We start from the raw sequence: 12,087 nt of genomic DNA, 5'->3' as shown, positions 1-12,087 counted from the left end.
CACCTGCTATACATTTTCCTAAAAAAAACTCAGTAGTTAAGTGAATGAAAGAGAATAGATAAATGACTTTAGTTTCATCAATTTGTACCACTAAACAACAGTTATAATTGAATATGGTACGGTGTACCTAAATTGGTCAGCGAGAATTTGATCAAAATAATAGCTTGGGAGGTTATTGTACAAAATAATACTAGGGATCAAAGTTAACGTCATTTGTCTCATTAATTCTGATATATCTTTAGTGGTATGATATTCCCTTTATTGACCTTGTCCACTAGGTCTCCATTGCCACCCTGGCTGATGGCTCCCTCGATCGCTACCTTGCAGCCCCATCAACCCACCGTCGTCTCCACTACTTATTATTGGTCCTTTGCTTCTAACTCAATCTAACCTCTCATAGGCTTGTCGGAGTTGGAGAATAAGAAGCACTAAAGCTAAAATAATAAGAGAATGAGGATCAGAAAAAAAATGTGTTAGAGTCTCGAAATACCCCTGAGTTCAAGGTACGATTTGCAATTTTTAATTATTTGAGAATTTTGAACAGTAGTACTCTCTTCGTCCAAAATTATTAGTCGTTTTGACTTTTCTAGATGCATAGATTTTAATATGCATCTAGATATTTATTATGTTTAGGTGCATTGCAAAAACTATATATCTAAAAAAACTAAAACGACGACTAATAATTTGGACCGGAGGAAGAAGAACTACTGTAACGGTAGTTGCGAAGCTGAAGAAGACAATAAGAAAAGGCAAAGCTGCAGAGGAGCGAGAACAAGAGGAGAAACGTGCTTGTTGGCAACACTAGAATGGTGACACGTGGTTAAGGTTGTTATTAGTAGGGTTTCTGAAACAAAATGGATGGCAACAAAGAGGGTTGAGGTTTAAAAATAGTTGACTATGAATATTCGATCTAGACCGGAGTGTCAAAAGTTTGGACAATATTAGATGTGAAAATAAACTTTTGTAAGTGTTACGAGTATGGGCTGTGGAGAACAACAAATCGTGGTCGAATAATGAGCATGAATGTCCCGTAACAAAGACATGCATCCTGTGGATATATATATATATATATATATATATATATATATATATATATATATATATATATATATATAGATATATATATATAGACACACACACGATCCAGTATTGGATTGTATCCAAGGGTGAGAAGCAGGCAATGCCGTCTGGAGTTAGAAGTGAAGAAGAAGGAATCAATCCATCAAGCATCTCGATCATTCTCCGAAACCCGTTACGGTAGGCGGTAGCGGGCGGTAACCGTGTCCACCGTGCCCTCTTTTTCCCACCATAATACCCCACGTACGGTGCGACCAACCGTACCCAACAGCACTCCTCTACCTCCCCTTCCACAACTGCTAGTGCTCTAGTACAGCCCACCCACACTCCCCGCCCCCGGCCGCGCGCGCACACGCGCCTCGCCCCGCTCGCCTACCCCCAGGAGGGCCGCCGAGGAGAACCGCACCGCCGGCCGGCCATGGAGACGTCGCGCGTGAAGCCCGGGTTCAACGGCGCGGGCGCGGGCCTCGACGGCAGCAGCCGGCGGAGCGGCTACATGGGTGGCGTGGGCGGCCCGGTGGCTACCGGCGGCAGGGCGGCGCCGGTGGACGCATGCGGCGTGGCGCTGCGCGTGTTCGTGCTGGCGGCGACGCTGGTGGCCGCGGTGGTGATGGGCGTGGACCGGCAGACGAGGACCATCCAGATCACGCTCGCCGACACGCTGCCGCCGCTGCAGGTGCCCGTCACCGCCAAGTGGTCCTACTCCTCTGCCTTCGTGTAAGTCTCGCCGCTCTCAGGCTCTCTCTCGGCTGTCGGCTCTCCCTCCCTACCTTATCTCCACCACTCTGATGCTTGCTCATCTTCTTGTGGCCATACCCATACCGCTATCTTGCTGGCTTTGGGGTCACGTACGCCCTTAATTTCATACAGTACTGCAGCTCCTCTTCTTCGCCGAAGAATAATCGATCTTCTTCATTCTTTTTCTTGTTACCTTTAATTTACAGAGGGTCGATTATGGTCGTGACTCGTGATCGATATGCAAACCCCAGGCTAGCTAGCTAGTGACACTGACACACTCACTACTCATCATATTATATAGGACAAATTATGAAAGGAGTAATCAAGGATAGATGCGGCGTACGTTTTTGAGAAATCAAATGCGTACGTAGATGGTTAAGGACGCACTTGCATGTCTTGTCAGGATTATTACTACTCCTGTTCTGCAACGCAGAATTATTTCACTGCACTGCACTTCTCCAATGTGGAACCAAATAGCTTGGCCGCCCCGCATCTCCACATGTCACACATGCTACCACACTACTGCTACTGCTGTCTGGTCTCCACGCTTGTCGTTGCTGCTGCCGCCGAATTATATATAACGAGAGATAGATATATATGATTAGGCTATCTCCAACAACTATGAAGACCAAAAAACGAGACCCATTCCATGTTTTGGGTCATGCACAGTAAATGGGTTCCACCCCAAAATCTCGGCATCTCCAACAGCGAACGCAAAATTCTCTCCTCCATGGGGGAGCTCGGCCCCGGCGCCATGGGGGAACTCGGCCCCGGCGCCATGGGGGAGCTCGGCCCCGGCCGCCATGGGGAAGCTCAATACCGGCCGCCTCGCGGTCAGCGGCGACGACGGCCATGGCGAGCTCATCCCCGGCGGCCTGGGCGAGCTCGGTGGCAGCGGCCAGGAGGAGCTCGCCGTTCCCGCCTCGGCCTTCTGACGACCCTAGACGACGCCCGACGCCCGTCAACTTCTCGCCCCGCAGCGAGGCCCTAGACGCCGTCGACGCCCGTTCCTTCGCCAGTCCCGAGACCGACGCCCGTGCCTCCACGACTTGGCGTCTTCAACCGCTGTCCGCCAGCTTGGTTTTGTGGCGCAAACCAAGAAACCCGTCATCTGTCGCTGCTTGCACCCTCGATCCAGGAGTGGACGCCACAGCTGCCGTCCGGCCTGAGCTCCTCCACGGCAACTCTCCGTCGACACTCGACGCCCGTGTACCTGCAACCAAAGACTAAGCACACGATCACACCACACGGTTGACAATTCACTCATTACAGCCAGGAGTGAGTACTGCTCATTCCTCTATCTCCCCCTTGATGAGTGCATTGTCAACACACCACCTGTAACTAGAGAAGTGAAAAATAAAAAGTGGCAAGAAGAAAGTGAAGAACTCAAGCAAGTGACAAAAAGCTCAGAAAGGCAAAAACAGTCACTTACTCAAGCAAAGATCGATTCCCTAAGACAAGGGCAACGGCTCGACGCAATTGATCAAAAGCCAAAACATGACTCCTTAAAGACAGAGGTAATGCTCGACGCAGTCATGCAAGAAACGGAGGGAAAGCGAGGAAAAATCAGGAGCCAAAAACAAAGCAGACACTCCCCATGCAAAGCCTTTCCCTCCCACAAATGCAACTCTCCCAAAATGATGCACTCTCAAAGCCCTGTGCGCAACAAGTTTTTCAAAAATCAAACAAGTCTCAAGTATCCTCCTTGTTCGATCACTTCTCCCAAAAATTCTCCCCCTTATTGGCACATGCACACATCAAGCCTAAAATATGCCTAAATCTCCCCCTGAAATCATGCTATGCAATGAATGTCGTGCAGAGGGTGTAAGTGAAACATTTAGGCATACAAAGATATGATCATCTAATGACAGGCATGCGTGCTTCATAAACAGGAACTGAATCTAGCTCAACAGGGTATATCAATCAAGTCTAGAGCTAGCAAGTTCAGTTCAGCAAAAATAAAAGCATCACCCATGATCTAGTAACAGCAAGTAGGAGAAAGAAAGCAGTGCTTACCAAACTCATACAGGATGATCCAAAGCAGCCAATATATTTTATCATGAATCAATTCTGCATCTCAAAACTTGCATTTGAACGAAAAGTTAACAGGTTATATCAAGCAAGTGATTCTGCCAGGGGTTGAAAGTTTGTCATGCTTTACTTAGCTGCGACACCAAGCCTATGCCAAGGGCAGTCAGAAGCTTAAGACACTCGCTTCAGTCATGCACAGCCTTGCCCGGGTTCTCACTAGTGCTATGTGAGCCGTCCCGAAAACTCGATCAGTGCGACAAGCAATATCACCTGGATCTTTTCATTCCATTTCAGACATATATTAAATAATTTTAACAATTTTAGCTCATGTCAAAGATTAAAAACCACACTAGCATGAATAGGATAGCAAAGCATATCAATACAATCTAACATGCCAGTAGCCAAGACAGGGTGATCATGTTTTCAGATTTTCAAATCAAAATAGCTTAACTCAGTTGATATGACATATACTGAAGAGCAAACTATATATAATCAAGTCTAAGAAACTACACTAGTAAGCACTAGAGGATCATAACAGTGTATATAAGAATGCTAGTGTAGTGAAGCAATGCGAAATGCAAACATGTACAATGCAAATGCATCTATCAGAAGCTAGAAAGCGAAGAGAAACAAAAACAAAGACCTACAAAAAACTAACCAAAGAGAAGTCAGCGATTAAAAGGGGTAACAAACCCCAAGCTCCCCTCGCAAGCGAGCAAAGGTGTCCTACTCAAGTGGTTTGGTGAGGATATCTGCGGTTTGCCTCTTTGAAGGGACATGGATCATGTCTATGTGGCCTCTTTCATGGTTATCTCGCAGGAAGTGGAACCTGATATCTATGTGTTTGGTTCTGGAGTGTAGGACAGAGTTCTTTGCAATGCTAATAGCGGACATGTTGTATACAAAGATGGGAACCCTACCAAAACTCAACCCATAATCCAGCAAGGTTTGTTTCATCCAAAGAATCTGAGAGCAGCGGCAACGTATTCGGCTTTTGTGGAAGAAAGTGCTACACTAGCTTGCGAGAAGACCACGAAACCAACGATGTACCGAGAAAGTTACAGGTGCCGGAATTCGACTTGCCATCCAGCCGACACCTACCAAAATCGGCATCCGAAAAACCAACCAAAACAAGAGATGGATCCGCAGAATACCAAAGACCGAATTCAGGAGTGAACTTGAGGTACCTGAAGATGTGTTTCACCACTTGCTTGTGGGAGGTGCGCGGCGAAGCCTGATATCGCGCACAGAGGCCGACCCCGAACTGAATGTCCGGTCGGGTCGCCATCAGGTACTGGAGAGAGCCAATCATGCTCCTGTACTCCTTCTGGTCCACCGCCTCGCCATCCAAGTCCGCATCAAGCGCCGTCGATGTGCTGATCGGAGTCGGCTGAGAAGATAAGTTACTCATGTCGAACTTCCGCAGCAAGTCCTTGGTATACTTGGCTTGATGGACGAACGTGCCCTGAGGAGTTTGCTTGATCTGCAGCCCGAGGAAGAACTGCAGCTCACCCATCATGCTCATCTCGAACTCCCTGGACATTTGCTCAGAAAACTTGGAGACAAGAGCATGAAAAGAGCCACCAAAGAGATACCATCCACGTATATTTGAACCAACAAAAAGTCAGAGCCAGAGCGCATGAGGAACAAGGTTTTATCAACACATCCCATTTTAAAACCTTGAGCAAGCAAGAAGTTTTTCAGTCTATCGTACCAAGCTCTAGGCGCCTATTTCAAACCGTAAAGAGCTTTCTGTAGTTTGTAAACTCGGTTTGGAAACTTGTGATTTTCAAAGCAGGGGGTTGTTTCACTTACACTTCCTCATCAATAAAACCATTCAAAAAATCAGATTTCACATCCATTTTTCACATCCATTTGGAAAACTTTAAAACCCTTGGAAGCAGCAAATGCAAAAAAAATTCGAATCGCTTCTAAGCGTGCTACCGGGGCAAAAGTTTCCTCATAATCTATCCCATTCTTTTGGCGAAACTCCTGGACTACAAGTCGAGCCTTGTTTCGCACTACCAACACATCTTCACCTTGCTTGTTCTTGAAAACCCACTTGGTTCCAATGGAATTACAAGCAGGCGGAGGCTCAACCAAAACCCAAACCTGATTTCTTTCAAAATTTTCGAGTTCCTCATGCATGTCATTGACTTAATTGGAGTCAGAAAGTGCGTGTCTAACATCTTTGGGCTCGAAAGAGACAACAAACGCTGAATGAGCAAAACCAGCGATACATGTTACCTTGGACATTGTGACTCGCTCGTTGATGTCACCTAGCATCTGTTGAGGTGGATGACGACGCTGAATGTGTCGCAGTGCTTCCCTTGTCGAACTCGCCTCCTCCTCAACCAAAACTGGTGTCTCCTCAGGTGCAGCTGGTGAATGCTGAGTCACCTGCTCGATCGGCCCCCGGGAAGTAGATGTAGTCGTGTCGGGGCCGTCATCATCGTCCGAGCTCGTGGTGGAGGCGGCTGGGTCCACAGCATGCGTGATAGCCTCAGCATCACCCTCCGCAGCTTCTTCCTCCTCATCTTCAAAGATGGGGGTGCCGAGCTCATCATCTCCTACAACCTCAAAGACAGAAGAATTGCACGGTGCAGTCCCGTCGAAAGTGACTTCACAAGTCTCTCTGAGGATGTTAGTATCAATAATCAGCACACGGTAAGCTCTAGAGTGAGAAGCATAACCGATAAAAATGCCGTCAGACGATCGAGACTCAAACTTATCAAGATTTCCTACCTTTAGCACAAAACACCGGCAACCGAAAACTATGAGATGGTCAACACGGGGCTGGCATCCAAATCGCAACTCATAAGAAGTCTTGTGCATGAAAGCACGCAAGAAAATATGATTGGACACATAACAAGCGGTGTTAACTGCCTCAGCCCAGTACTTTCTAGGAGTCCTATGCTCATCGAGCATCGTCCTAGCCATATCAACCAACGTCCGATTCTTCCGTTCTACAACTCCATTCTGCTGTGGAGTGTAGGGGGAAGAGTACTGGTGTTCAAGACCTTGATCACTGCAAAAGGTGTCAAAACGAGCATTTTTTAATTATGTGCCATTGTCACTGCGAATCGCTCTTATGACCTGGGGTAGCTCATTTTTCAACCTCAAGATCAAGTCTCGAACAAACTCGAAAGGCTCATCCTTGGTTCTCATGAAAAAGACCCAAGAATAGTGAGAAAAGTCATCCATGATCACAAAAACGTACCACTTCCCACCAACAGACATCACCCGAGAAGGACTAATAGTGTCCATATGAAGCAACTCTTCAGGGTGAGTGGTCATCACTTGATTAACAGGCGGATGGGAGGTGGCAACCATCTTCCCGTGGCGACACGGATACCAAACAAGATACTTCTCAAACTTCAATTTGGGCAATCCTCGGATTAGGCCAAGTGAGCTAAATCTCGACAACAAGTCAAAGCTCAAATGTCCAAGTCTCCTATGCCACTTCCACAAGTCAGAAGAAGGACCAGCCACCAAGCAACAAGGAGGACCAAGAGAAGTTCTAGAGAAGTTAACCAAGAAAATCCGATCGCGAGGTAAAATCCTGCAAACCAAATCTCCCCTGGAATCTAAAACACGAGAAGAACCCTTCTTGAAGCGAACTTCAAACCCCTCATCAAGAAGTTGCGAAACAGAGAGCAAATTGAACCCAAGGTTCGAAACCAAAGGAACTTCTCTCAGGGTAAAGCGATCATAAACATGAACAACGTCAATTCCACGTATCCTTCCTTTTCCATTGTCCCCGAACACAATGTACTCCTTTGAACGCATCGGGGTGAGGCTGGAGAACCATTTGTCATTCCCGGTCATATGGCGCGAACAACCGGAGTCCATGATCCACCTGTTCTCCAAGCCTCCAACCTGCACATCAGCAGTGAGACAAAGGGTGAGCAAATATCTCAACACTGGGTTAGCAAAGTGTGAAGCAAACCAGTGTCGAGCCATTTGCTCTACAGAAGGGTTAGCAAAATCAGGCAAAACGTATCCCCCGTCCCGTCTACCGCGAGGCTGACGACCACCACCGCGAGCAAAGCGTGGTGCATCGTAACCTCCTCCAAAGTCTCGGTCCCGTGGTCCATAGCCGTACTGAGGACGACTAGGAGCACGACCGGCAAAGCGACCACTCGCTGGAGCACGGTAAGCATCACCGTCTCCCTGTCCTCCACTTACACGGCGCGCCCTAGCATCTTGCCTATCACCACGCCAAGGAGGACCATGCACCCGAGCAGAGTACATGTCCGAGTTACGTCTCTCCTGCTCACGCCTCACAGCCCGCTTCCTCTTGAAGCAAAACTCCTCCAGGTGACCGTCTCTGTCACAGTACTCGCAGTGGTACCTCACCTATTCGTTGTTTTGCTGAACTCGTTGTGACGATTCTAATCCATCTAGCCTAGTGCCAAACCCCCTGGAATCGCGAGTTCCCACGAATTGGAGTTTTTCACGTTCTTGAGTAAACCCCAATCCACTTTGATTTTCCCTCGAATTCTCAAGTTCCTTTAATCTTTTGGGAGAGATCTCTTGGGGATATGTTCATGGGACAGTTGTGAAGGTATCCTCCAAGTTTCGTTGGATTTGGACTTCGTTTGCTCAACATTCAACATTTGAAGCCTTGTTCACGGGCTCTCTGGGAGCAACCGATCTGATCGGTGTCGACCACCGGTCTAACCGGCCCAACCGGGGTGCTGCATCGGTCTGACCGGTCCCTGGGTGTGAGGTTTGCAGATTTTCTCGTTCGCTTTTGTGTTTTCTCTCGCTCGTTCCTAGGGTCTATTTGTGTTGATTTAGCTCTTCCATAGCTATTCCACACTTCACCTAGAACTCTAGGGGTTGGGTGCGCAATTGGGAGATATGCCGTACTTTTGCTTCGGCGAAAGTTTTAATCGGCTCCCATTCACCCCCCTCTAGTCGCCTTTTCGGTCCCTCAGCGTGCATTACCTTCTGAAGATATATATATGGCCGTGTTTAGTTGTTTACGTGTAAAAATTTTGCAAAGGAATCTTGCTAATTTGAAGTACTAAATGAAGTATATTTACAAAACTTTTTGCACAAATGGGTTGTAAATCGCGAGACGAATCTAATGATGCTAATTAATCCATGATTAATTCATAATTAGCAGATGGTTACTGTAGCATCACTGTTGCAAATCATGGATTAAGTAGACTCATTAGATTTGTCTCGCGATTTACAGCCCATCCATACAAAAAGTTTTGTTAATAAACTTCATTTAGTACTCTATGCATGTGTCAAAACATTCGATGTTATGTTTTTTTTAGGTTTAAGATCTAAACAGGGCCTGTATCTATCTGTCCCCGTCGATATCTCTAGCTAGGCCTAGGAATATGGATGGACCGCGAGGAAGAAAGAGAGAAACAAACAAAAATGCTTTCTTCCGAGGGCCAGGGGTAGCGATAATGATAGATGGAGAGTGATCGATGAATGCGTGTTCTAATTCCCATCCTCTCTCCCTCCCACCGCCGGCCACCAACTGGCCTAGATCCCTCCATCGTCGCCTCGAGCTCTCCTCTGATTGCACACGTACGTGCAAACAAGCAGAGGCCTTCCTTCCCTTTTCCCCTGCCTTAGTGGGTGTATGCTGGACAAGGATGCAAGAACGAAATGGAATTATACATGAAAAAACTACTTTTTCTAGGCAATTGAATTACCACGGTTGGTAGCTATATATATTGATGTGGAATTTTGCAGCGCATTATTGAGTTACCCAACTATAGACACATATTTAACATTATATTACTTGATTGGTTGGTTAGGTTGAGAAGCTAAAGCAGCTAGTTGGTTTGTAGGTAAATGGTTACCTACAGACGATTGTAAATGAGTTTAGAGGCGGTACCTGCAAGCAGGGCTCGCCGGAGCTGATGCATGAGATTGATCAGAGCACTCTCCGATCCGGTTAGTACAGTAGTTTGGTAGGCAGCAAATAATACGTGCAGCGTGAAGCAGCTCAACTTATCATCAGTTAGTAATGAACTGCTAACAGCCTACCACTAATCAATCAATTACTTAAATATTGGCGCATGCGTCACCATCCAGTCTTTAGATGGCGCGCGGCATGTATAGATAAAATGACCATACTCCCCACCTACATGCATGGAGCATGTGGCTAGCGATTGAGCAATAATGTAATCTCGATCGCGGAAGGGCGAGCTATCTATGCGTGTCCAAGACGAGAAGTCGACTGACCTGGCGATCGAGCGACGGGGGGATGCGTGGCGCTTTCGGCACACCACGTGGCACTGGTCCGTACCATTATTGCCCCGAGCCCAAGATAATAGACTCCCCGAGCCCAAGATAATAGACTCCGTTTGGCGAGTGAATAGTGACACTTTAACCGCTAATTAGTGTCAAACAAAGTTAGTTTACAAAACCAACTTCAGAACCCCGCGCTAGTGACTCTGAAGAATCTAATAAGGTCTTTGACTGCACGATGTGAGGATGGTTACTGTAGCATCACTGTAGCAAATCATCGATTAATTACACCCATGCCTAAAAAGTTATACCCATGCCTAAAAAGATTTTACAAATAGACTTCATTTGATTTTTCATGCGGAGACTAGAAGAAGCGCGCTAGAATCCTAGCGCTTGAACCAAACGAGGCCATATATACTACTGATGCGTGGTGACATGTCTCGCTCTCAACCCCGGCCGGCCATCATCTGCGTAGGAATGAACAAGGACGGGGGCATGGCCCCACGTACGTGGTGATCATCCTGAAAGAATTCCTGATGAGCTCCGTGCGGCCACCGGTTCGGCCTTTGCGAAAAGGCGATCGATACGGATCGGATCGGATAGAGATTAAATTCAGGCTTGGCCAGTTGGGGATCGATCGAAGCTGCTGATGGGTCGATCGATCTGCTTTAATTTCCAGATCCATCAACGTCGCGCTCAATTATTCGCCGGCGGGTCCGATAATTCCGTGGCCATGATAGCTAGCTAGCTGCATCCAATGAGCCGGCGGCCAATGCATCCCACTGTATGTTGATGGACGCGTCCAGATCCAATGCCTCTGCTGGATTCTTTTTTCTTTTTGTTTTGTTTTCGTTTTCCATTAGATAGCAGAGGTTAGATAGATGTTAGTGTATCCTCTCTTTCTGTCGCCTCGCCTGTCCATTATTCGATCCATTGCTAGCTGTCGATGCGAACTCGTCTGGATCAACCGTGCAGTTGCGTGCTCATCAGGCACGCACACATCTGGAAACGGCATGTCTGGAGCTCCGATCGATCTACAAGTAACTAATAAGATGAGCAACGATCATGGTGGCGTGCTAGCTAGTCCGGTGAACGTAAAACGGTTAAGTTCACCGTAACCGCAGCTAATATAATAAAGCTAGCCTGATAAAAGCGATGCAGATCGATCTGCTTTACAACTCCAATAATGCGTTGCACATCCGGAACACTGTACCACACACTTGAGTAGTGTACTTGACACTGCCCCCCGGCCGGATTATTCGATTTCTCCACGCGACTAAGGACTGACGGCGGCGACAGCTGATTGTTAACGCGGTGGTGCTGGCGCAGGTACTTCGTGGTGGCGAACGCGATGGTGTGCGTGTTCTCGGCGGCGGCGCTGGCGGCGTGCCGGCGGCGCGGCGCGGTGGTGCCCGTGATGGTGGGGGACCTGCTGGCGCTGGCGCTGCTCTTCTCAGCCGTGGGAGCCGCCGCCGAGTTCGGCATCCTCGGGGAGCGCGGCAACTCGCACGTGCGCTGGGCCAGGGTCTGCAACGTCTACGGCGCCTTCTGCGAGCGCGCCATGGCCGCCGTCATCGTCTCCCTGCTCGCCGCCTTCGCCAACCTCGTCATGCTCATGCTCACCATCCTCGCCATCCACAAGAACTCCTCCTACTACTAGTATACTAGCTAGGAGAAAAAGGATCATATCATATTCATATATATGTGCGTTGACGTAGTAGAGCTCGGTGCGTGGAGCTGGTGATCGACACAAGGATCGGAGATAGCTGAAAGACTATACAGTAGTTCTTATTATTAATCAATTGGGTGCCAATTATGTTGGAGACGGTAATTATATTGGACACAGATTATCAGTGTTCGGAACTTTCGATGCTAGTCATCGATCAGTACTAATAACCAGTAGTAGATAGCAAGATGGTATGCGAATGACAAGCATGCCCTCTCGTTTTATGCCACTGGGAATGCTTTGTGAAATTGGGAGGAGTTGGAAGGAACGTGCTAGACCTCATTCGATCTTTT

General features: G+C 47.6%; 1 protein-coding gene across 1 annotated transcript; it reads left to right on the top strand.

Moving 5' to 3' along the window:
* The first annotated feature begins 1,329 nt into the window (after positions 1-1,329).
* LOC120673139 (CASP-like protein 1E1) lies at positions 1,330-12,061 on the top strand. The gene is made up of 2 exons (XM_039953843.1): positions 1,330-1,794; positions 11,398-12,061. The coding sequence occupies exons 1-2, from the start codon at positions 1,496-1,498 to the stop codon at positions 11,726-11,728; spliced, it is 630 nt and encodes a 209-aa protein (XP_039809777.1). The 5' UTR covers positions 1,330-1,495; the 3' UTR covers positions 11,729-12,061.
* The last annotated feature ends 26 nt before the right edge of the window (positions 12,062-12,087 follow it).

This window comes from Panicum virgatum, chromosome 5N (assembly GCF_016808335.1).
Source record: "Panicum virgatum strain AP13 chromosome 5N, P.virgatum_v5, whole genome shotgun sequence".
In the NCBI taxonomy this organism is placed as follows: domain Eukaryota; kingdom Viridiplantae; phylum Streptophyta; class Magnoliopsida; order Poales; family Poaceae; genus Panicum; species Panicum virgatum.
This window is presented reverse-complemented; position numbering and strand designations above follow the sequence as displayed.

Bases quoted from the DNA above. Each gene is read 5' to 3' on its own strand.
- LOC120673139 (XM_039953843.1), top strand. From the start codon at position 1,496: ATGGAGACGTCGCGCGTGAAGCCCGGGTTCAACGGCGCGGGCGCGGGC. The intron at 1,795-11,397 runs GTAAGTCTCGCC...GTGCTGGCGCAG, and splicing joins TCCTACTCCTCTGCCTTCGT to GTACTTCGTGGTGGCGAACG.